Source organism: Athene noctua, chromosome 1 (genome assembly GCF_965140245.1).
Source record: "Athene noctua chromosome 1, bAthNoc1.hap1.1, whole genome shotgun sequence".
Lineage (NCBI taxonomy): Eukaryota > Metazoa > Chordata > Aves > Strigiformes > Strigidae > Athene > Athene noctua.
Genome location: NC_134037.1, coordinates 34,414,491 through 34,439,695, shown reverse-complemented (window position 1 = coordinate 34,439,695; position 25,205 = coordinate 34,414,491). Strand labels below are relative to the sequence as shown.

General features: G+C 36.6%; 1 protein-coding gene across 4 annotated transcripts in view; it reads right to left on the bottom strand.

Moving 5' to 3' along the window:
• Positions 1-1,511: 1,511 nt before the first annotated feature.
• The window catches only part of FAM135A (family with sequence similarity 135 member A), a 94,555-nt gene continuing 70,861 nt past the window's right edge, over positions 1,512-25,205 (bottom strand). For all 4 annotated transcript variants that reach the window (XM_074895839.1, XM_074895843.1, XM_074895840.1 and 1 more), the window contains 5 exons: positions 25,039-25,136; positions 19,366-19,517; positions 17,272-17,382; positions 3,752-3,865; positions 1,512-2,955 (listed from right to left, as the gene is read on the bottom strand). In XM_074895839.1, the coding sequence (XP_074751940.1) occupies positions 2,750-2,955; positions 3,752-3,865; positions 17,272-17,382; positions 19,366-19,517; positions 25,039-25,136 (681 nt within the window). In that variant the 3' untranslated portion in view covers positions 1,512-2,749. The remainder of the gene's footprint in view (positions 2,956-3,751; positions 3,866-17,271; positions 17,383-19,365; positions 19,518-25,038; positions 25,137-25,205) is intronic.

Sequence of the window (25,205 nt, the reverse complement as noted above, 5' to 3'; positions counted from 1 at the left end):
AATTTTTGATGGAAGATTCAAACAGAAGCCAAGGATTTAATTTATATACACTATGTGCAAACAAAAGTTCAGATATGATCTCATTTTATAAAGTGACGTCCTAATATCACTGAGAGCTTTGTGAAGTAAGAGTAGCAGCCTACTACCTTCTTCAGAGAACAAGAGACTGGCAGCTTTCTAAAGGAATGTTAACACCTTAATTTTTCTCTCTCATTCTGGAAGCAGCATAATTGTCTTTCAAGCAGCTGTAGGATACCTGCATAAGAAAGAGGTCACTGTCATTGCAGGGGGATGAAGCCCTGATTCAAACAGAAGAGGGGTGACATGGAGCACTTTATAGCTGCTGCATCAGATGACACTGAATTATGTATGTAAGAGTCCGTATTTCCATCTAGTAAACAGAAAGCAGAAATATGCTGGAGTAGGAGGAGTATGCCATGCAACACATGCACAGTTGTCCAAAACATCCAAGATTGTTATGTGTTGTTCTGAGAACAACTGCAAGTGTACCATACAGTCTGTAAGTGCACATATGACCTTCATATGCTTCAAGGACATGCTGGGGTCATCCTGCCACTCACTATGGCACATTCCTTTGGGACTTTGAGATGTCAAACAGCTCCCACAAAAGCTACAGTACTGTGAGGGCTACCAGACCACATATGAACTGCACTGGCCAATACAAATTAGGGAAGATAAAATGAATTTAATGTTCTCTTAATTTGCCCTGTTCCTCGATGAATTTAGATGCAAATATTACATGATTTTCTGAACCATCTGTCTTCCTCAAAGAACAAACCAAATTCAAGCCTCCTTCAATGGATGGAATCTACTATTAAAAAAAAAAAAAATTAAAAAAAAAAAAAAAAGGTGGCTATTCCTGCCAGGATACCTCTGCTTTGCTAATCACAAAAGCATGCTTTACACTTCCCGATTTCCAGAGAGATACAGCAAGACAGACATTTTTCAACAGTGACATCTGTATATTTATGTACTAAGACTAGTTAAACTTCATTGTGAATCAAGGAAAATTTTGTAAATTTAGCTCCCTAAACTGATATTCAAAATTTAGTCACTAGCCGACTACTATAACACTGTTAAATAAAAGACAGTTGAGATGTCAGAACATAATTTAAGTATTCAGAACTTAGTAGCACCATCACACTAAAAAATTATTAATAAAAGGAGACATTGTTATAGTGGGAATGTATTTAAGGTCTCTTTGTGCCATAAGGACTTGTCTAACACAACTCTTGTAAAATCCTCTTTTAAGTGTCTACATTGCCAAACTCTGGATGCTCATTTGAGAATCTTGTAAGCTATATATAAAAAAAAACCAAATTACAAAGACTATATTATACAACAAACAATATCAAATGCAAAATCACTTCATTATAAACTATTATTGCTATATTCATTTCAAATAATATGAACTTATTAATTATATACCAAAAAGCCTCCCCAGAATTTTGGTAATTAGCAGAACATTTCAGTTTCTTTAATTGCTTCCATTAGAGTCATTTGTTCATTTTATTAACACCAGATGCAATAACACAATGCTAAAAATAAACATGCATTATACAACAAATTTGTATTTTTCAAAAAATGTTCATTACAATTAGTGAATGCACATGTAACTCTCTCTCCCCCCCCCCCTTTAGTGAATTACTGTTTGAAACAGAGAAAAGGGAAGGAAGGTGAAACCAAACTTAATGCTATTCAGCACCAGTAGAAAGTCAATAGACCTTTAACATTCCTGTATATCAAAAACATTTTATCTGTATCACTAAACAGGTAAAGTTTACAATATTGTCCCATTTGAAGATGTAATGATTTATATTTACAATACTTTGTAGTCAATAAAACATTTTAACAATATTTAAAAATTGCTTAAATTCATAAAAGTATTGCAGAAATTTATAACATTTACTTATTTTACGTACATACAAGGAAGTCCATGTAAAACTGTCCATGTTCATCTGAAAAACTGACAGAATAAGGAGCAAATTTAATAGTTTGCAAAACCCCAATTATTTGAAGGCAGCTATCATTAAACATTCAAAAATCCTTAGTTGCCATTTGCTTCTGAAAACTAAAGTTCCAGTAATAAAATTGAGTATGTAAACTAACATGTTTTTGAGATCAGTAGAAAATATATTCCCACAGGCATAACATATTTAACAATGATGATAACGACTTTGTAGAAAACTGTTGAACTGTAGTGATATCTGAACAGACAACTAGGTAATGGTCTTTGCAAGACCCACAGATATAGTCATTTTCAAATATCCAGTATTTTAGCAGCTCATTGTGTTTCCAGTTAAATTTCCTACAGTGCTAAAATACGACAACTGAACGTGTAAGACCTTATTAGAATTTTAAAATCCAATTTATTTTGGCATCAAAAGCCAAAATCTAGCCAAGTAACACTGACTTCTGCAGTCTAAGAGCCAATAATAAACCAACCAAAAGTACGCACTGTGTTTTAATCTCCAAATAACTAGGTACCCAAAATTAAGAAAAGGTAATAGAAAAGTAAAAAGAACAAAATAAAAAAATATTGCACAGCCACATTACCTAGAAAGTAAAGTTGATGTTAAAAAGCCCTAAGTGTGGATGATATAAATTATCTTCCATATAAAAAGTATAAATATCTCTTAAAATACAGCTACAGCTATACTTTAATACCACACATTATTCGATTCATCTGTTAATGAGGTAATAACCGAGTCTCTTACAATGCTTTTCTCTACTGAAAATATTTTAGGGCAGCAACAAGAAAGAATTTTTCTAAAAATATTTCTGAATCAAGAACAGCAATGTGTGCAGCTCTCCCTATGAGAGAATCTGCTGTATTGGGTAATGCATTAATTACATTATATCGAACCAAATTACATTCCTTATTTTGAAGAACTGGCAGAAGCAGGTTCTGGATCATTTCAGCATAAATTGGTCCTGTAGAGGAAAAGAAAAGTTGTACTGTGTGAATCACCAGAAACAAATACAGTTCTTTGACGATGAACTTAAAATGAATACATTCCAGAATAAGAGAGGTAATGATATGTGTTATGCTATCGTTGAGACAGAATATACAGGAAGTTTAATTTCCCCAGAAACGTTGGAAAAATAATTTTAAGCTATGCATTTTAGTATAAGTACATTTATAGTGAGAATGTGCTCCTCAGTATAAATGTATTTCACTGTATAAAAGGTATTTATTTGTCAATATATAAAGCTAGAACGCAATTGTGCTAGGATGTCTCAACAGTAAATACGCGACCAGCCATCACTGAAAATGGGAAGACTATCTTTTCTTTCAGTGCTAGTATTAAGTCTTAGCACAATGCAGCCCACATGCTTGATGCTACAACTTGGAAGTCCTCAAAAATCAAAGCTATTTGTCCTCCCTATTCATGGAGTAACAGCTGTGTTCATCCCACCTAACTTTCAGCAGAATCTAAAAGCTAGGAATTTATTCAGTCTCATCTCCTCCTGCATATCACAGAATCATCAAAGTTGGAAAAGACCTTAAAGATCGTCTAGTCCAACCATTAACCATGTAACAGAACAGGACAGATCCAGAAAGCAATTCAGCTCCCACATGAATTTTTCTCTCCATTACTACAAAGCCCAGAGCATCCAAACAAATAATAGAGGTGCCTCAGTTAAGGACCCAAAATTAAATGGGATGAATCTGAGACCTATGAAGTTTAATCTGAGTGGTCTGCTTATCTTGCAGGATATTTATTACCTGATTGTTTATCCTTTAAAGCTGTTTTACACATCTCAATGCGAGCGGAGTGATAAGGAACATAACGATCCTGCAGAGATCCTACTAACACAATGTTTCTGAAATAATGAAGACCTACAGGAAAAGAGAAAAAAGGTATCTATTATAACAAATCCCTTGACAATTACTACAGAATAATTAAACATTTTACAACTGAAATTTAGCACCAATTTATTACAAGATCTTGCACTAAAAAGGCAGAAAAATCAATTACAATAGGTAGAGCTACAGAATAATAACATAGCGGGTAGCGATTTTCCCTCTGTGCATACTGTAATACATACGGGCATGACCCAATTGTCATGCTTCCCACACACACAATAGAGTATGGTTCAAACTTTCATCCTGCTTCTCAGGAATGAAGTGGTTGGTTTCTGGCTGACAGAAAAGAGTAAAGCCTCCGCATTGCTTAAAGAAACCTAAGGACAGATGGTGCCTTGTCTTCACTGATGATTCAGTGAACAGTGTAACTACCTCAGGATTAATGCCTAGCACCAACAAGTACACGACATAGCCCATCTAGTGCAGGTGCCTCTACTAGGCACTACTTTGGACAGCTCGAGCACAGGTGTGGGGGTCCACCCAACACAACTTTGCAAACATAGTTAAAACTTTCTAATTAAACCCAGACTTCCCACTTCTTGGACAAGCACTCTAATAGTAAAATAATGCAGAGGTAGGAACCCCCAATAATAGTGGAGTTACAGTCCTTTAAGACATTTAATGGTTATGTTTTCTCTAAAAAGCTTCAGCAGATTTCTGGTGCTGCCCATCTGCTTTAGGCCAAATACAATGGAGCATTTTAGGAAAATAGGCTGCCTTTGCCTTAGAACAGACCCTTATGAATACCACAGCCATCTACAGTTAAATACAAAGGCAACTGTTTGGTAAAACCAGAAAATGTTCAAACAGTTTAGGCGTATGCAAAGGTAAACTATACTGAAAAGCAGACCGAATGGCTCTCTGGGAATCTCCTAAGTGTTAGGTGCTTACATTTTATCATTTGTAGATTTGATCCAACTCTATTTGCACCGGTGCTAATGAGTTTTGCACTGGTGCAATTAGCCTGATTTTTTTATTTCCAGAGAATAATGGTCAGACGCTGTAAACTATTAGTTCTTAATTTAAAAAATGTAGTCCATTCTAAGAATTATAAAGCCACTGCAAATGAAGTAATACTTCACAGTTGCTTCTTGGAATCTGCAGCAAACATTTTCTGTGTCAACCTCTACAAATCAAACTTTTCTTTCATAAAAAAAAGACATCTGATTGTGTAGGAAAAAGAAATTATTCACTATCTGCTTTTCAGAAGCTATACTGCTAGGACAAAGCTCTGGATTCTAATTTTCTAGTGAGATTGAATATATACTAAGTATTAATACATATCTGTTCCTAAAGTCATTAATGAAGTCCAAAGTGAAAAATCTTTCATTTTTTTCAGAGGTTATTTCCTTATTTTCAATATTTTGCACACTCCATGTGATGAGCACTACATCTCCAAACCAAGTCAGTTATAGAAACAATGCTGAAAAACTTTAGCATGGAAAAAAGTAAATGTATCATCCCAGATTTCACAGAAGAATGAAAAAAAAATAATTCGGTAGATCTATAGAAACATACAGAAAATGCATCCAAACTAGATCCTGGTTCCACTCCTCTTCAAACAGGAAATCTGTTTGTTTGTTTGTTTTAACTTGTGGCCACTGAAAAACAGAACTGTCTCAAAAGATCATCTAAATCACTGGAGTCTTATTTGACATCTGATGCAAAATGACTGCAGCAAATCTTACACGAAGATGCAGATGCGAGTCCCAAAACTTTGTACTGAGTTGAAAAGAACGCATTTGGAATAAATCAAGGATAGGAATTCTCTGCAGGCTAATCTACAATAGTTTTGTAAATTCCTTGGGAGTCTATCTATCTTGTATTAAGTTTTTTTGATACGCACTTTCCTTGGATAAATATCCATTAGAATTCATGTAGAAGATACAAAGAAGTGGACTGCCTAGATCTTTTAATCAACGTGAAGAAGGAAGATATATCCTGGGGAATCTTTAGAGGAACATCAGTCTACATCAATCAAGATTTAAATAGAATTTCTTCATCCTCACATGCAATATAATACAAACAAAAACATCCCCACACACAAAAAAAAAAAGACTTAGGACATCACAGTCTAATAAATTAGGCAGCCCCTTTCGGTCACAGTGATTCATTTTTATGCTTTATATTCTGGTTCATAAAAATAATCTCTCAGTCTTCATTTTAAGCAATACATATTAGGAACCTTTCAATACAAAGAAGTGTTTATGGGAATTCTTCAGTAGGAGCAAAGGCTGCATATAGGGCATTTCATAAGCATTAGTATTATTGTTTAACTATTCTTGGGTGTTTTTTCTTTGGACGGCTCTTTGCACCTATATTGAAGAAAAAAGGCCAAGTCTTACATCTTGAAGTTGTTTACTCAGACATGGTTCATGTGATGTACACAGACTACACATGACTATACAGATGGGAAGAGAGGAGTCAAAATGGTGTATATAAATGTACAGAGCCTAGTAACCCCTTGGATTTATACAACATGAGGTAACTCAAACCAAGGCAGTCCAAGAAGGCTGGACACACTTCAAGAGAGAAGTCTTAAAGGCACAGGAGCAGGCTGCTCCCGTGTGCTGAAAAACAAGCAGGTGGGGAAGGAGACTGGCCTGGCTAAACAGGGACCTTTGGCTGGATCTTAAGAACAAAAGGAAAATCTATGACCTTTTGAAGAGGGGGCAGGTCTCTCACGAAGACTATAAGGACATAGTGAAGTTATGCAGGGAGAACATTAGGAGAGCCAAAGCACAGCTAGAGCTCAACTTGGCTACAGCTGTTAAGGATAATAAAAAATGTTTCTATGAATTCATTAACAGCAAAAGGAGGATTAGGGAAAATCTCCCTCCTTTATTGGATGCAGAGGGAAATATGGTAACAAAGGCTGAGGAAAAGGCTGAGGTGCTCAACGCCTACTTTGCATCAGTCTTTAGCAGTGGAACTGGCTGTTCCCTGGACACCCAGCCTCAGGAGCTGGGAGATGGGGAGGGGAAGCAGACTGAGGTCAGCACAGTTGAAGAGGAGGTGGTCAGAGACCTGCTGCACCACTTGCATGCACACAAGTCTGTGGGACTGGATGGGTTACACCCGAGGGTGCTGAGGGAGTTGGCAGATGTGCTCGCCAAGCTGCTGTCCATGATTTACCTGAAGCCATGGCTAACTGGGGAGGGCCCATTGGACTGGAGGGTGGCAAATGTGACACCCACCTACAAGAAAGGCCAAAAAAATGACAGGTCTATAGTTTCCTGGATCAAGTCTGACCTCGGTGCCAGGGAAGGTCATGGAGCAGGTCATCTCGAGTGCCATTAGAAGTCATATAATGGACAAACAGGGGATCAGGCCCAGTCAGCATGGGTTTATGAAAGGCAGGCCCTGCCTGACAAACCTGATCTCCTTCTATGACAAGAAGACCTGACTATTGGACGAGGGAAAAGCTGTGGATGCTGTCTACCTGGATTTTTGAAAAGCATTCGACACAGTTCCCCATAGAATTCTCGTAGAAAAACTGGCTGCTCATGGCCTGGATGAGGGAACGGTCTGCTGGGTCAAGCCCTGGCTGGATGGACGGTCCCAGAGAGTGGTGGTCAGTGGAGCTAAATCCAGCTGGTGGCCGGTCACAAGTGGTGATCCTCAGGGCTCGGTGTTGGGACCATTTCTGTTCAACATCTTTATTGATGATCTTGATAAGGACATAGAGTGTATCATCAGTAAGTTCACAGATGACACCAAGTTAAGCAGGAGTGTTGATCTGCAGGAGGATGGGGAGTCTCTACAGAGAGACTTGGATAGATTGGATCCGTGGGCCAACATTAACGGGATGAGCTTCAACAAGGCCAAGTGCCAGGTCCTGCACTTGGGCCACAACAACCCCCTGCATGGCTACAGGCTTGGGGAGGTGTGGCTGGAGAGCTGTCTGGAAGAGAAGGATCTGGGGGTTCTAACTGACAAGCAGCTGAACATGAGCCAGCAGTGTGCCCAGGTGGCCAAGAAAGCCAACGGCATCCTGGCTTGTATCAGCCATAGTGTGACCAGCAGAAGTAGGGAGGTGACAGTCCCCCTGTACTCTGCACTGATGAGGCCACACCTGGAGTATTGTGTCCAGTTTTGGGCACCTCAATACGAGAGAGATATCGAGGTGCTGGAGCGAGTGCAGAGGAGGGCAATGAAGCTGGTGAAGGGCCTGGAGAACAGATCCTATGAGGAGAGATTGAAGGAGTTGGGACTGGTCAGTTTGAGGAGGAGAAGGCTGAGGGGAGACCTCATCACTCTCTACAACTACCTGAAAGGAGACTGTAGAGAGGTTGGTGCTGGTCTCTTCTCACAGGTGATTAGTGACAGAACAAGAGGGAACGGCTTTAAACTGCAACAGGGGAAGTTCAGACTGGATGTTAGGAAAAAATTTTTCACAGAAGGAGTGGTCAGACAATGGAATAGGCTGCCCAGGGAGGTGGTGGAGTCACCATCCCTGGATGTGTTTAAGGGTCGTTTAGATGAGATGTTGGGGGATATGGTGTAGGGGAGAACTTTGCAGAGTAGGACTGATGGTTGGACTCGATGATCCCAAGGGTCTTTTCCAACCTGAATGATTCTGTGATTCTGTCATTTGTGAATGAGAAGGAAGTGCATGGTGTTCAACAGCATCCTTTCTGCTCTCCAAGCAGGCTATGGGACTACTCAGGACACAGGCATAGAATGATATATGTGTGGAAGTGTACAGTGCTAAACTGTATCTAAATCAAGGATACTTTTGGACAAAGAAGCAACGTATCACAATCTTTCATTCATGTACCAGTAAAAACTGGCTCACCAGTCATCTTTACATGTTGCTCTTTCACTTACTTCCTAGACTTAAAGTAATATACTTCAATTAAATTAAAAATTCAAGAATAAATTGTGAGCAATACAGCTCAGTTAATTCCTATGACCCATATCTTTATTTTCCCACACCACATATAATACAAGATCAGTCACACATACTGTAAGTGTTAAAAAAAAAAATCCCTTGTTTAAAATTATTCTAAGTTATGAATTAACCATTTTTTCTTGTGCAACAAAATTTTCAGCCACTGAATTAATAAACCAACCCCAAAATCTAATTAGGCCAACATTTCTAGTTAGGCAAAAAATGCTGGAAGATTAAAAGCTATTTCTATTGGAACAAAATACATTTGAACTCATGACATCACATCATTTACTCAACAGTTCACACATTTTTGCAGAATACTGTAAAAAACACTGAGGTTGTCATTAACTAGAAAGTAGTGACTAAATTTTTCAATAGGATTTGAGATAGCTTAGAAAAGAATAATCCAAGTGAAAGATCACTGCTGAAATAACAAGCTTCACCCCATATAACAGAATATTCCTTTCGGTAGCAACAAACTTTTAATTGGCTTTCCAAATTTTTATGATAATCCTTATCACTTAATGGAACTTCAAACTTGAATTTAAGTACATATAGAGAGCGCAATTTCTATCCTTTAACCATCGTGCCATTCATGTCCATCAGTGAATTCTGAATAATAGCATTAGTCATTAATGAATTAATGGTATCTATAAATTCATGAACAACCTTTCCAAATAATATGTCAAGTGAGGAAAAAAATTAATCTGGAACAGCAGGTATAGAGACCTAGTAACTCATAACTAACTGCAATCAGAGAAATAAATTTTTGTATCTGTTCAGACACCAGAATCAGATGCTAAGTCTGTCCTCAAGCTATAGCCAACATGCAGCTAGGCAATGGGAGATGGAGCCACTGGTACAATGGGCTGCTGATATTCTCTGAGACTTGTATGACAAAAAGGAAGACAATATTCCATATCACTGCCCTTTAATTAAAAACAAAGCTTCAATTACTTGCAATGGACAATATTCCCTGTGGATACCACAGAATTCTTGAGCATAATCAAATCTAAATTACTTACAATAAGAAGAGAAAAGTACAAGAATCTGATTCCATTAAGTAAGCTGCCATTTCCTTAGGAATATACTAATCACAGAATCCTAGAAGAGTAATTTATGTTGAAAGGGACCTTTGGAGATCATATGATCCTACCCACTTGCTCAAAGCAGGGCCAACTTTGACATTAGATCAGGTAGCTCAGGGTCACATCTGGTTGCTTTGACATTAAGAAAATGTCTCAGTCTTGCTCCGGTACAATACTCCCAACGTGTTCTACAATTCTGTCCATTTATTATACATACTTGTTTGGAAATAGGCATCTGGAAGCTTTGCAATAAATGCAGTCTGAATATACGGACTTCAAAAATTATGCCCTGGAAGGCAGCCATCATTCACAGTTTGTCTTCCACACTGCTTTGTGAAGTTAACACATCACACACACAGCTAGAATTGCGCCCCAAAAATTCAAGCACTGAGATCCTAAATCAACTGAGGTCTCAGATTAAGATGCCACAAAACAGATGAAAGGAAGCTCAGACTTTCGGCTGCAGTCCCACAAGATGGCTGATTAGGGAGCTAGATTTACATCAACTTAAGAGTGAATGTCAGCTCAAAATCTGACTTGAAGATTTTACTTTAAACAAATTGGCTCCGGATGCTATACAACCTATCAGACTCTTCCAACATTGCTGGAACAGAGCTACTGAGGGCTAGGAAGTCCCTCCTCTTAGCAGAGCTGATTAGGTTAGCCTCCATGCCATGTTACCAATATTCTGTTCTAGTCTCAGCCTCATCACGAGTTATAAACAGGCACTCTCTCAACAGAAGAGCTGAAATGCTTTTTCACTCCACAAAGCTAAATAGCACCAAGTAAGCTAAGCTGACATCTGGTACATAATAGACATCTCCAGGAAGATAACACATCAACTATGCTTATTTGCTGCTGATCTGTTGTTAACATGGACAGAAATGAAAACCAAAACACGCCTTTTCCTCCTTTCAGAGATTAGAAAAATGCTTATTTTTAAAGAGGGGAGATAAGGCAGTAAACAATCACACTAGAATTCCGCTAATCAAGACCTGTGGAAGTATCAAGACATATAAATCTAAGCCTACCTATGTAAGCACAAAAACATCCTGGAAGAGATTATGCCATACAGTCACATTTGTGAACTTTGTGGCATAAGACGAACAAAACTGTAGAGCACACCCGTTGGTATTAAGAATCCCTCATCCATCATAATGCCCATTTTCAGGACAGCTTACTTTGGACTAGCTCTAGTCTGGTCCTTTGGATGCAGTGTGCGTTGGCTGCTAAAGCTGATTCATTGTGTTACGGAGTAAACAGTCATCATGAAGAGATTTGCTTCTGAATGCATTCCTGAGTGCTATTGTGAGCATATTCTGCGGCAGAGAAATGGGACTTAAAAAAAAGTTCAGAACTAAAGCTGAGGTCAAAAAACTTGCAGGTCCAAAGTTTGTTGCAGGAAGCACTCCCACCAGTGAGCAAACAATTCATAACTGGGACAGAAAATAGCATTCTGAGGTTTGCTTTACAGAAGTCAGTCTCAGCAGGCCACGCTTCTGACACACATTGTTATTCATTATAGGAAAACATGTTCTGTCCAAAGTTTTGGAGTCAGTCTACTCACCAAGTCCTTAATACCAACGGATCAATTGCAATTTATAATCAAATCAGGATCTACTTCCAGGTTCTTCAATTAATGTTGTTTCAGATGACTGACAAGCTCATGTTTCTGCAGGTAACGACCAACTAATGAACTAGACTCTTTGTTTTTAATACTTGTACTGACCGGTGTATTGGCATTCTATACAAGGTATTCACACACAAAAGTCTTGTCTGAAACCAAACTAAAGCCAAATGTTACATGTCACTGACATTTTTCTTAGACCATAAGAACATGAAAACCAGCCTACATATAAATGAAACCATTGTCTCCGAACCCATCAAAAAATGACCATCTGAAGTACGATGAACAGGAAAGTGCAGACTCGTTGAGTGGCAATGGCTACAAATCAATAATTTACAGTGTATTTTCTTGGACTCCCTGGAGTTTGTTTATTTTTATGAAAAATTTAAATAAAGAAAGAAACAGAATATTCCAATTGGACAGGGAAAAAAAAAAAAAGAGCTTCTCTTGTTTATCTTGCATTAAAAAAAGTGGAATTAGAAAAGCTGAGAAAAGTGCATGGGACAGTGCTCAAGTTACACTTGAAAGCATCTTCAGTTCCACTGAAGCTACTGCTTTCTGCTTCCACAGATGAAAATTACAATGTGCTCCAACTAGAATCAATTATGTATCTGAATATACTGATCAAATGCATATCCTTCCTTGATCTCTTAAAAGAAAAAAAACCTTCTGATTATTATTATTATTTTGGTGATGTGCCAAAAAAGTTGCAATTTTATAAGCTAGTTAATTTTTACATTTGATGTTAGAAACTAAACATGAAGGTGCAGTTATCACTTGTACAAAATACTGAAGCATAACCAATAGATTAAGTGGAAGCAGAAAACAAGCTGTGCAAATTCCAGAACTTGTCACTGAATCCCCTACATGGTGCTATGCTGCACAACTCATTCACACATTGATTTCAAATAACACTTAACTCATTCCTTTAAGAACAGGTCTGCATAATCACCATTTTGCAAGTTGTACGGCAAATGGCAACTGTTCAGTTACAAAAAGTACTAATTTTCACTAAGTGGAATGACCACACTAATGTCTAAAAGCCAAGCAGTTAGAAAATAGATGACTATGTATTTTTGATTTTTGTGTCTAAAAAAAATGTTCTTATCAAGTTAACTTAAAACAAATAAACTCTTATTTTTTGTTGAATCCACAGTACTACAACATGAAACACTATTTACACATCATGCAGAAATTTTCATGTGTTTTTTCATCTGTGCAACTACAGTTGTGTTTGTATTGAACACGTATAAATCCCTCAACTGCCAATATATAGTGACCAGTTGAAGTAACTTAAAATTCAAGAACTAACATAAACTTTAACTGTCTTCATTTTGAATAAATAATCCTATAGTCTTTTGTTCCTTATAAGCAAATAAGGTCAGATTTTGCTCCTTATCAGCAATTAGCAATGATGGTAACTGTAAGAGACAAAATCAATCTAACATACTAGAATTTTGAGTAGTCAAGCCCAGAAAGAAAGCAACTAGATTTTTTTAAAAACAACAATCCAATCAGAAATGGCAAATATTTAAGTCTCAATTTCTTCCCACTACCTGCTATTGTTCTCAGACATATTTATTTTCATAGAGTAACCTATTAGATGGCCTGAAAAGTTATTTTGTTTTCATAATTCTTAAGCTTGAATATAATATAAAAGTGGGCTTTTTAAGGTTGCTTTAACAAGATAACTTTTTAAGGTCACTCTTCCTGCTTTAACAAACTTGACAGCAGGGCAATGAAGAGTTGTACCGGACTTTTTAAAAAAACATTCTACAACTGCAACACTCCATTAAGTGCATAAAGGCAAAACTAGTTGACAGACAAACCACATACAATGCTATAGAAAAAGAGAGGCTTCGAAAAGCAAACACTTAGTTAACCATCATCATTACTTGTAATTTGCTGTAATTTATTCAAATAATCATTTCAAAAGGCATTTACAATTTTAGGAATCAGTTCCTATTTGTATCACCAGAAACAGATAAAGACAATTGTTAAAATAAGTTATCTGTCATTCTGCCTTGACAAATTAATTGCAAATGAAACTGAAATGTTCCCAGAGTTATGAGAGCTAACTGTATCTTTAATACCAGACCTGAGGAAATTCTGCAGACAAACTCTTAACTAGATATACTTCTGAAAGAGGAATGCAATGGACACATTATATCTAAATCACAGATAATTATGTTTTGGTGAACATGTTCATTTTTAATTTAAGGATACTAACAACACTAATGGTAACAACAACTTTGTAATGCAAGTTTTTTCATTTAGATGAATCACTATTCCAGTGATTCATTATATATAATATATATTATATGTATTATTTATATTTTATATATAATATATATAATATATATTACTTAATTTACACCAAGTTTTCTGGTAAATAAAAAACTTGAGTTGATACCAGCAATTTTTAAAACAAATAAAAAATAATCAGATCACAACTAAAAACAAGCATCTACTGCTTGAGTATGAACCATATATACATCACGATTTTGGCTTTTATCTCAGAACTGGGTAACTGTAATTCACTCCTATCAAAGGATGAAATACAATAGACAAATAGCAGCAGAATAACAACTGTAACTGTTAGGAAAACCTATTTGTTTCTTACTGGCTGCTTTAGAAAAATCCCATCAAGAGATTTTTACAGTAAAGGAAAACTAAGGTAGAGAACTTAAAGAAACTGAAAAGAGTTCTGAGTAACTACACCTTCAGCAAGTAATGACAGACTTACACTGCACAAATGAAGAGTTGCATGATATAGATGAGAGGGACTTATTAATGGTATATTTATCATTTTTCAGTTTCATTTTTCAGTTGTAAAGGTTATTTTAAAGTCTTAAACTATTGTTAGATGAGCATTCTGCATATGCTCAGAAGACTCACAACTCTTTTTGCCATGACACATACAAAACCTGTTTCTCCTGATAGAATATTTTGTAAGCCCTCAGCATTAAAACTCTTTCCAGAACAGATTATTTTCAGAGAAAGCGTCCAAAAATTTAGGGAGTGGAAGAGAAGCTAACTGGTGCTACTTCTGACTATGAGATCAAAGAGCCTGAGATGATGTCCACCCATGAAGTCCAACAAGGCCCCAGAATTTGGAGGAAAAAAGCAAGATTGGTAAAAAAGTTTGTCATTCCTAGAAGTGTTGCTGTGATAGAAGCAGCACTGAAAAGGAGTTATCAGAAATGTGTTCATGCTTCCAGAATATCTGGTGCTAACTGGTGCTGCTCCAGGATTCAAAACGGAGAGCAGATATGAGCAAAGATCTCTTGTTTCTGCACAGCGCTAAGCATCAGTACTTAATGGAGCTTCTTTTAAAGGGTGGAAGAGGAGATACTCAACTGTACTTTCACCACCGATGACTGATAGAAAGTAGGAACTTCATGCATTTCGGGGTTAAGCAACAAGATGATATGCCTAAAAGCTATGTTTTCTAGCAAATTTGAGACCTAGAGCCACAAATCACCATACAACAGTGTGGCTGAGACCTAGACCCTCAAAACATCACCTGCTGGATCCACAGCCAGTTTTAGGGATGATCTAGAAACCAACTAGACCACAGCAGAGTTGAAATATTAGCAAGTTTTGTCACCTTAAGGATTTTCCCAGCTGTAAAACCAGCATCTGAAGAAGACACCACATTAAAAAGCAACAGAAGTTTCTGCATCTTAGACTCCTATTTTTCTGTAGGATTAGAAGAATCCACAGAAGTTGCAAAATTAGGGCTATACTTCTCAATGCTGTTGTCAATCTCTTGCATGTAGCTTGGGATAAAGTGGTTTCTAGAAACACTTATGTTCAGAATCCCAGTATAGAACAGTATGCAAATTCTCTGTATAGAAAATCTGAAGAGAAACTGTACAGTTAGGGGAATCCCAAACTCCTCTCATCTGGTGTTTGTGAGTCAAACACAGCCAATACTGTATGCCCACCGAATGAACAAAGACATGGCACGACAGAAGCATGCCTTGTACAGATATCAACAGTTAAAACGGACACCAACACCTACAGTGTACATACATTATGCTAACTCACCCCTCAAAGGAAAACTTTCTTCATTCTCTTTCAGGGAAGCTTAAAGCTTGTTTTCTTTTCTACTTAAATAAAATTACCAAACTTTCACATCTCTTTCTCCTTCTCCCCCAACCTTTCCTTCTCCCTCACACCAAGCTCACTGAAGGACCTGCAAACAAGATGGTGTATGAGGCTGCAGCCCAAGATACAGCTCCTTCCATATCTTCATTAAGAAGGTAGAAAAAAGAAACTGAGCTCTAAGACTTTTAGGGTCCTTCTACAGTTTATGGGGAGTAGAGTCTGAAACGCATGTCATGACTCTTAATGCTATCCAGGTCTTTCAAAAAGCCTGTCAGATAGAGGTCTGTCATAAGAAAACATGTTTCTAAAATAGACAGCTATACTCAAATAACAGTGTCTCTAGTCATGTTGAGAGACATATACATAAAAACAAAGAATACAAAATACTTTAAAGCCAACTGATTAATTAACCTGATTATTTCTGTAACACAGGTCCCACAGTCTTACTCAGAAGCTCATAACTTCTGTTTAGGATCAAATATTTATTTTCAAGAGACTGCAAAGCTACACTGAGCGCTCTTCAGTTGATGGTGGTCTAGTTGTTCCAATAACTTTTAATTTTGCAGTTCATCTTTAAATATCTGTTCAGCCTTAAATATCATGTTATCAACAAAAAAATCACTTTGTAATAGTAGATGTTGAACAAAAGGGGGAAGAAAATACCAAGTTTTTCTAAAATAAGTTTTTGATCAGCATTCATATCTTATCCATGCTTTTTCTTCTTGCTCATTACTCCTTTCTGCTTCTTCCAAGTCCTGTTAAGTATTATATTTGAACATCACAAGAGCTAGATGTCTGTCTTTTCCTGCCCTTATATTTGCTCATGTCTTTGTACCACTTTTTTCTCAACAAAATTTCAGACATGACAACCTACAAATATTTTGATGGAGAAATGTGCCCAGATTTTTCACAAAACCATGAGCATTTCTGGCTCCACAATTACTTGGCTAATGCACATTTAGGAATACCTGTCAGATGAATCCCGAATAACTTTATAATGCTTAATGGAAACTATGCCCCAACTCCCATCTTATCCACTGGCAAAACTGGCTCTCAGCCAACAGTTGAAATAAGAATATTCAGATCAGAGAAAGTTGTATGAATGATATTGTACAAATAATATAATCTGGTTTTTAGCTATTATGCTAAGTAGAACTTCTCCTTCCTTTATCAAAATGAGTTTCTGTTTTCCTTGACCATCTTAATGAGGTAATAGAAGACTAGTTTGCAAAAACTTTGAGGAATATTACATTTATAGAATAGGTAAGAAAGACAGATACAAAAACAGGTAATACTAAATGAATGTACATGTACTTGACTCATCATACTGAAATCACTAGCTTCAAGTGGCTCAAGAAGAAGCTGATATATATATATGTACTGCGAGATCTAGATAGATATATATGTATCTGTCTATTCACATCTCACAATATAGTGGCTGTACTCAGAGCTTCTGCTCTTTAATTAGGAAGGAAAGTCTCAAACCAATGGTCCACCACTGCAACAAAAATGGTTTACTGTTTACTTGAACTAAAGCCAAAGCAACGCTTCAATAAACTGAAACAAGAGCTTGTTGGAAGGAGTGTTATCTTTAGGTTTCCTACTCACATTTATATAGAGTGGCCTTTAAAAGACAGCAAGTATTAACAACGCTTACCTGCTTTTTTACTAAGTTTGTATAAGAACGTCTGTCGTGGATCTGAATGGTCTCGACATGTCAATTGCAACAAAGAACCAGACTTCTTCCACTTCTGCATAAACCACAGTCCTGCATTGTTAGGTACAACATGAGTATAGATCCACAATAAAATATGAAAACTAATTAAACATAAGTAAAAATATGTAAAGTCCATGTATTTTGCTCCTCAGATGTTAATTTTTCAGGTCAGCATTGTCAAGCCCAGAAACATTTAAAATTTTTGTTCATTATTCTTTCCTATCTTTATGAAACAAAGCGTGAAGACCATTATCTCCACTGATGTATATGCCTTTCTGGATGAAAATAACTTCACTTACAAAAAGTGAAAATATGTTCATAAGTTAGCCACAAGGCAATATACAAACTCTACTTCAATAGTTTACAGAATAGTAGAACATTTTGATGCTGAAATATGTAGCCCTAAACAACAAGTGTTACTTCTTAGATTTCTAAAAATAACTTTATAGAACCAATTAATTCCTTAAATATAACTTGAATAAAGGAAGCAGAATTTTCTGGGAGGAAAATCATAGTATTACGTTTTCTGTGATGCCGTACTCTCTCTATTAGTCAATGAACAAAGCCAGCTGGCTAACTGGCCTTTCAGAAAATCTTATCTCCCTTGACAAGCAAAAGAAAAGGAAGCAACCAAGCCTCAAGAATGTGTTGATTCAACCCACAAGGAAATATTTATCTTTTACTTAAGGAATTTATTGAAGGTCATAAGTGTATTCATGCAATATAGTAACTTAGGTTTCAATATGCGTTACTTATTATTATCTTGGTATTTTCCAAACTTGTAAGGAGTTTGAAATGTAGAGGAAGATTATTATATGAAAAGGACACTGGGTACAGTCTTCAACTATGAAAGAGATTAAATACTCCAGAAATCCTTAGTTTTTCAGTGAATGCATTCTGGATTATACTTTGATAGCTTTAACCTTAGTCAACTGGAAGTCATTTGCTGGTGATGATATAAACAAGCAAACAGCCCTGCCTCTTTGTACCCTGGAAAACTGCAATTTCTAAAAGCAAAGTAATGCTAACACTTTGGGATGATTTAGGTGCGATTCAGTTACACATTAAAATACTTGGAAGAAACTGTCCACAGGTACACTAAGTTAAACGGCCAGTAGGCACCCACAGTGAATTGTATTGTAGATGTCTTAATCCTGAAGTGAACCTCACTGGTAGTGTATTGAGGGCTATAAATGGTGCCATTTCAACCAAATTCAAAGAGCTCTCATCTTCCCTCTGCTTCTATAAACTCCAGAAATAACTCCAGCTAGCCAGCAATTCCTGTCCACTTCTTTTAAGCTCAGCACATGTGGGTTAAAAGGTTTTGCCCCTCATTTTTGATGAAACAAAATAATAAAGCAATCAATAAGTAAAATGGCCCTAAACAAAAGTAATTCATGATTTTTAGAGTGTTTTTTAAAGAGAATAATGAGCATGTTTAGGGAAAATAAGTGTTACTCATTCTGGGCTCTCCAAGGTAGGTGGTAATTTCAAAGGTTTTCCTTTTAAAATTTTATGCTATCTGAAAATATCTTCTAACATTTCTTTCAAAAGTAAGCAGTTTCTGCAAGTTCTCCTAGAGCAACATTTAATCTCTAGAAAAAGACATTCATAAGGTACAAACGCATCTGCAGAAAAACACTACAAGTTGTAAAGTTGTAAGATATTTGAGAGAGAAAATACATTACTAGTAGTTCAGAATTAATTTAATACATCTTTCCTACTTGTTTCGGAGATTAAGTATATTAAAATTCAGTTGATAATAAATTGAGCTCAACAGATTAAAACCGGAATTTCTTTATGGTGTACAGAAAGCCTGAATCAAACATACTAGAAAACACTTATGTCAAACATCTCTTGCACATCCTTCTATTAAGGATAATTTTTATAACCCTTCTCTCTTCTTATTACAGTGAAGCATACACTTTCTCATAATCAAATTAATGCAGAAATGTGCACCCCACATGAGACTGCTAGGTGCATTTCCAAGACAAAATCTCCCCTAAACTCATACTACTGAAAATAATACTTTACCTGTATTAACAAGAGCACTGCTGTTGTAGAGGGTACCAAGATGTGGTCCAGACAGAGACAGGAAGGTATGAAGCTTGTTGAGGTAATATTTAAATCGAGGTCTTGTGAGCACTGAACGGATTATTAAATTACCGAGTGAATGTCCAATAAAGCTGTTTAAAAAGAGAAAACAGTATAACATAGAATTTGATGGCAATTTTTTTTTTTCTTTTAAACAGAGAAAAATAAAACTGTTGTCATAAAATGCTGAAAGAGCACAGGAAAAAATGAATGAAATGTTTCCATTCAGAAGCCTGAATTTTACGTCTCACAGAAAACACAGCTTGTCTGTATCTCCCAAGCTGCACAAACTCATTATAAACATGTGCTGAGCTCATCTAGAATTATTTTATACGTTGTTTTTGAATTTAGTGATAAAAAGCTATCCTTCCACCAGTATCTCCCACCCAAAACCAAGGTTACTTCTGGGTGTATTTCCCTTAGCACCAAGTATTCAGAAAATATTTCAGGAGCTGTGCATGGCTGAATAAATCACTGCTTTGGCATATGATAGCATTTAATATGGTAAAGGTGTGAGAGCTACTGAAAAAACCTAGTGGAGAAGGATTCCAAAAGTACTCCTATAAGGGGGAAAACCATTACTTAACTGAATCTGATTATTTTAAAACAGAAGCAACATTTCAAATCTGCTTAGTAGTTGGACCAAAATAAGTGATAATCAGCCTGAGTAAGGCAATGGAACAGTATCTGCCTGCACAAGAATATTACATTTAGTTGTTTTCCTGGTTAAGTGAGAGGGGAAAGATGGATGGGACTCTGTAGCTTCATGTATCTAAGAATAATTATTACTTAATCAGAGGTGGCTACTGTCGTATTCACAAGTTTGTATAAAACATTTCTTTAGAAGGGACAGTACAAAATAAAGCAGTTCTAGTTATTATGCACTTATGCCTACAGATCTCTGCTGAGGTAAGGATCACACCATCCTAGGCACTGATTCAAAGAAGATATGATAGAGACAAAACTCACAAAATGAGAAGGAGAAAGTGCCTTCCTGTTTTACAAATGTCATCTCAGGACACTGAGAGACAACCATCCCAAAATATATAGTAGAACTATCATGGCTGGATCATGTACAGCCACAACATTACACCCAGAAGATCATAATTCCCGTTTGATCTGCATGACTACGTTTGTCAACAAAAATAGCCAAAACAGAACTAATAGTAATATCTGTGTAAAATACAGTGCTAAAAAACTACTTGATTGTTTAATTGCTTCCCAAGCAAGAATTATTGACTCTGAAAATTCCAATTTAAAGCTAAATGAAAAAATTTAAACACTAGGTTATAGAACGGCAGGGCCACCCCTGAATTTCTAAATGCTGACATAATTATGCATTTCTGTGACAGAACAGGCTATTTGTTCCTTACCAACACACAGTTTAAGCATATATGTATATTGTTTACATTCGCTTTTAATACTAGATTTTCAAAATTGCTGCAATATCAGAAATTCTTTGATGCACCTTGTTACGTTTGCCTAACTAATTTAGAAATGAAAGATATGCATCCTCTGTGCTGTCAGCACAACAGTACTGCATTTTCAAAACAAAATACTGAGCTCTGACTCTCTTAAATGCTAAAATTTAAACCCATTCTCTCAGACTACAACTTAAAGTCCACACAAGAAAAACAAAAACGTAGATTTCTTTAGGAACAAGAAAATGTCCACAGAAATTGAGTTTATCCTGAAGATGATCTGTATGATATAATTTATCTTGAGTAAAAGAGATTATTTTCTAAAGAAGACCTGAACATTAGCAGAGATGTCCTCCTGACAGTTCATCCACTATTTACTAAACATCATAGAAGGATGAAAAAACCTCTTATGTTGTACCATAACAAAGTACCATTTAATCACTGGAAAAAATACAGTGATCCACCAGCCAATCCTATCATCCTCAAGAATATGGGCACACCTGAAGCAAAACTTTTTCCTCTATTTGAGGAAAAAAACGTGCTCACAATTAGCTATGTGACTGTACCTCAAAGATCAAAACACTTGTTCTTAATTTGAAAAGAATTAGAAAAATAACAACGGTTACAGTAATATATTGTATTCAAATTCACATAATAAGCCTTTAATATTATTTGCTAATAGAGAAATGTTTAAGGATTTGCTCAAATTAAAACAAAGGGGAAAAAAGGGAAAACCCCTCAAAAAGGAGTTTGAAAGTTGAAGATAAAAATGTAACCCATGCTACTCATTGTTTCAGATACCTGCAAACTGTGGGACGCTCTGCAAAACCAATGCATTTCTGAACAGTAGGTGGCAATACTACCATCTTTTGAATACAAGGTATCATTAACACACTGAAGGAACAGAATTATACTGTAGTTATTTATATGTGCTTTATGGTGCAAGTCCACCAATTCAGACCATACTGGAAAATCAGACACAGTAAACCTCATTATTCTATGCTAACAAACAAAAAATCCTGTCCAACTATAAAAATTAATGGAAGACCAAAAAAAAAAAAATCAAAAGCCATAATCAAAAAGGTGCTGAAACAATGAATAGATGTTCTAATATATGCATAACATTAAAAATTATTTTCTTTTTTTGTGAGTCAATGTTACTTAGGGAAGAGGATGACAAGCAGATTAATCCAACTGAAGTTAAAGTTCAAGACAGGTCATCAGAAATTTATATAAGATCTGACATGAAGAAAACAGTTTCTGAAACTACACTATAAGAGTATGCAATTTATTTCTAGCTATCTGATGACTGGAAAGGCTTCCATCCTCACAAATACTCAAAACTTGAATGGTTATGACTAAGCAATTTCATTTGCTTCAAAGTTGTATTAATTTTGAAGGTAGCCCTGGTATGAGTGGGTGAACTGCTCCAGAGCTCCCCTCAACCTAAATATGCTGTGATTCCTTACCAAACACTTGCTTTCTAAGACAAATTGCCGTTGGTTTGAATCAAGCATACAGTTCATGCTTGATACACGCTTGTAGTGAGCACAAGGATATTGTTCAGAGGAGATCAACGCACAAGTTGGGCAGTGTACTGGTGCAGTAACTGCTAGTAGCTTTGGCAGAATCAAAAATGCTGGTTCACTGAAGTTGACACTGTAGTATAGCTCAGAGTTCTGATGGTATAGGGAGTGCCTTTTCTTATCTCAGCACAAGAATGTAGCACAGTTAATACGATTTTGCCACTACTTGAAGGCACAAGGCTTGACCTGACAGTGCAGAACCTCTGGACTTGTCTTGGCCTGACTTGATCTTAGTTTGTTTTAGCTGTGACAACAATTGTCTGGCAATGAAGTAACAAGTTCAGGCCTAAAGATGGTTTAGTTTCACTATAGTTTCTATTAATAACAAGCAGTTATTCTGTGTGACTTAACTGTGTATCACTAGAATAAAGAGTGGTGTGAAAGAGTGCAGACACACATATCATATGCCAGAGGTCCTCAACAGTCTGTAATGGTCACTGCAGAAGCACAATCTCACAACTCAGAAAAGCAAGCCAGTATTAGCAGTAACGGGGGGGGGGAATAAAAATCCAGGCAGACCCAGGGCCAAAGAGGCAGAAATTGCCACTGTGAACATTATCCTCCACACTGAAGCCCTAGGATGATGATGTTCCACTGCTTACGGAAGACAGAAACCACCAATATTAGGACTCAGACAGCTGCTGGAAGTGGAGCCTACCACCTGAGAAAAGACACTAGAAGGTTTCTATACAACAACTTCAGCCATATTAATAATGGGACTTTTCTGCATTAAGTCGGACTATGAATTTTAGTAGCACTGTAACCAGACTAATAGTAATTTTTTGCTGCATTTTTAATGAGATTACTAAAACACTAATTGGACTAACAATAAATTCTTAGCTGTGAATACTGTGTTCCCTTTTGCCTGTAACATGACTTTGAGTGTAAAAGAGGGACTGAACAGGTATTTCTGACACAAAATGCTGTCAGCTTTTTTACCATCCAAAAATCATTACAGGTCTGCAGACTGATTTCTAATTTGACTCACCTATTGAGCAGCAGCTGTACAGAGAACACTTCCTTTAGTAGACAGGGAGATTTTATGAGGAGAAACTAGCATCATTCAGGAGAGCATGTCTAGCTAGCACAAAGTCCTCTTTCCTTATGTGGGACAGCCAAAATGAGGTGGGAACACATTGGCTACTTGAACAGAGGATTTCTCAGTAGTACTTTCCTGGGCTTCCTGGGTCATCCCTTCAAGAACTTGCATATAAGCACATCTCTTTCTGAACACTCTCTCAGGTAGCTACCAGGAAAAAGCTGCAGGATTTGCTGATAGGTTTAACTTTCTTGTAAGAAAAGCTAAAGTTGAAAGATAGAGAATTCTGCTTTGGGAGGGCCAAAGAAAAGTATACACCTCGAAAAGGAAACTAAAATAAAAACTGGTAATTTCTTTTTCAGGTGACAAGTAATAAATAAAACTGAAAAAATATTTACAAATTTAAAGTCTGATGAGAGAAGCAAACCAAAAGCAAATGAGAATTCAATTCTCAGATGCGAACAACAAGAAGGTAACTGGGTTGGTTTGCTCATTACAGCCTTCAGACCAACAGCATGGGAGAGAAGATACCAGCGTGTGCTGCTGGGCTACAGACCTCTCTCCCATACTGAGGGTGCTAACATACAGTCTATGTAACACAAATACAATCAGACAGGGCTTTCTTAAAATCATCGATTTAAACAAAATTAACCAGTCAAACCTTTCCTATCTCAAAACAGAAGCATTTGTTTAAAAAGTTAGATTATGTTTAAACATGTTAGATGTTTTCTGTAGCTGACTAAGGCTTACCAAACACATGCAGAAACTTGTCAGAAATGCATGTGACTAGGAAGTCAAAAAAACCTTCCAGATGTGTAATTTGAGGATGACTAAGCAAATGGATGAAGTCAGGCTTGAATTTGCTCCTTTCATCTATCAATGAGCTAACTCCAGCAACACAGCTGAGTTAGTAAGGTGTCCAAATGGTATACCCTACTTTGAGAAAATAAATGGAACAGGTATTCCCTGGAAGTAGCAGAAAAAGGAAAAGGGAATGCACAGACTGGGATGAGCCTTCTATTAAGACGTAAAGTAGGTTTTTTTAGCAGGTGAAACAATCAGAAAATGTCAAAATGGTGAATATTTTTTTTCATGCAGCTGCCTCTCAACATCACAGATAAGATGGAATTTCCCTGTAGGAATGACAAGGTAGACAGTCTGCTCTGTCATATTTGGTGAAAAAACTATAAAATCAGAAGAAAGCTAACTTTATCTTGACATAGCACTGTTACAGTTTCCTTTGACTTTCTCAAAATACTATGTTTTTCTGCAGAACCCTACCATGCAGGATCTGAGGAAACACAGGACAGCAGTTCCTTAAATGTATAGTGCTTAACTCTACTCTAAAACCACCAACAGGACTAGGTGAGCTTACAACACTGCTCAGTCTTCTTTCAGCTGGGCATTCCCCCTCTCTCTCCTTTGTCTTCCTTTCCCTTACTCCTCCCCCTCCCTGATTTTCTCTTTCCCATCTCTCTTTTGGTCTGCTCCTGAGCATCACAGTTCAGAACAACACAGGGCTCTAGTTTTAAGTTTATGTCTATAAATAGAATAGAACAGATATTACCTGATTTTTGAAAGGGTTAGATTATAAATTTGTATATACTGTATAATTTCATCTAAAAGGCGATCTGTCATGGAATCAAAATCAGCAAAGGTATCATTCTGTAAAATAAAAGAAATAAAAAATAATAACTGTATTTTCTAATGCAGCAATATACAATTCTGCATTCA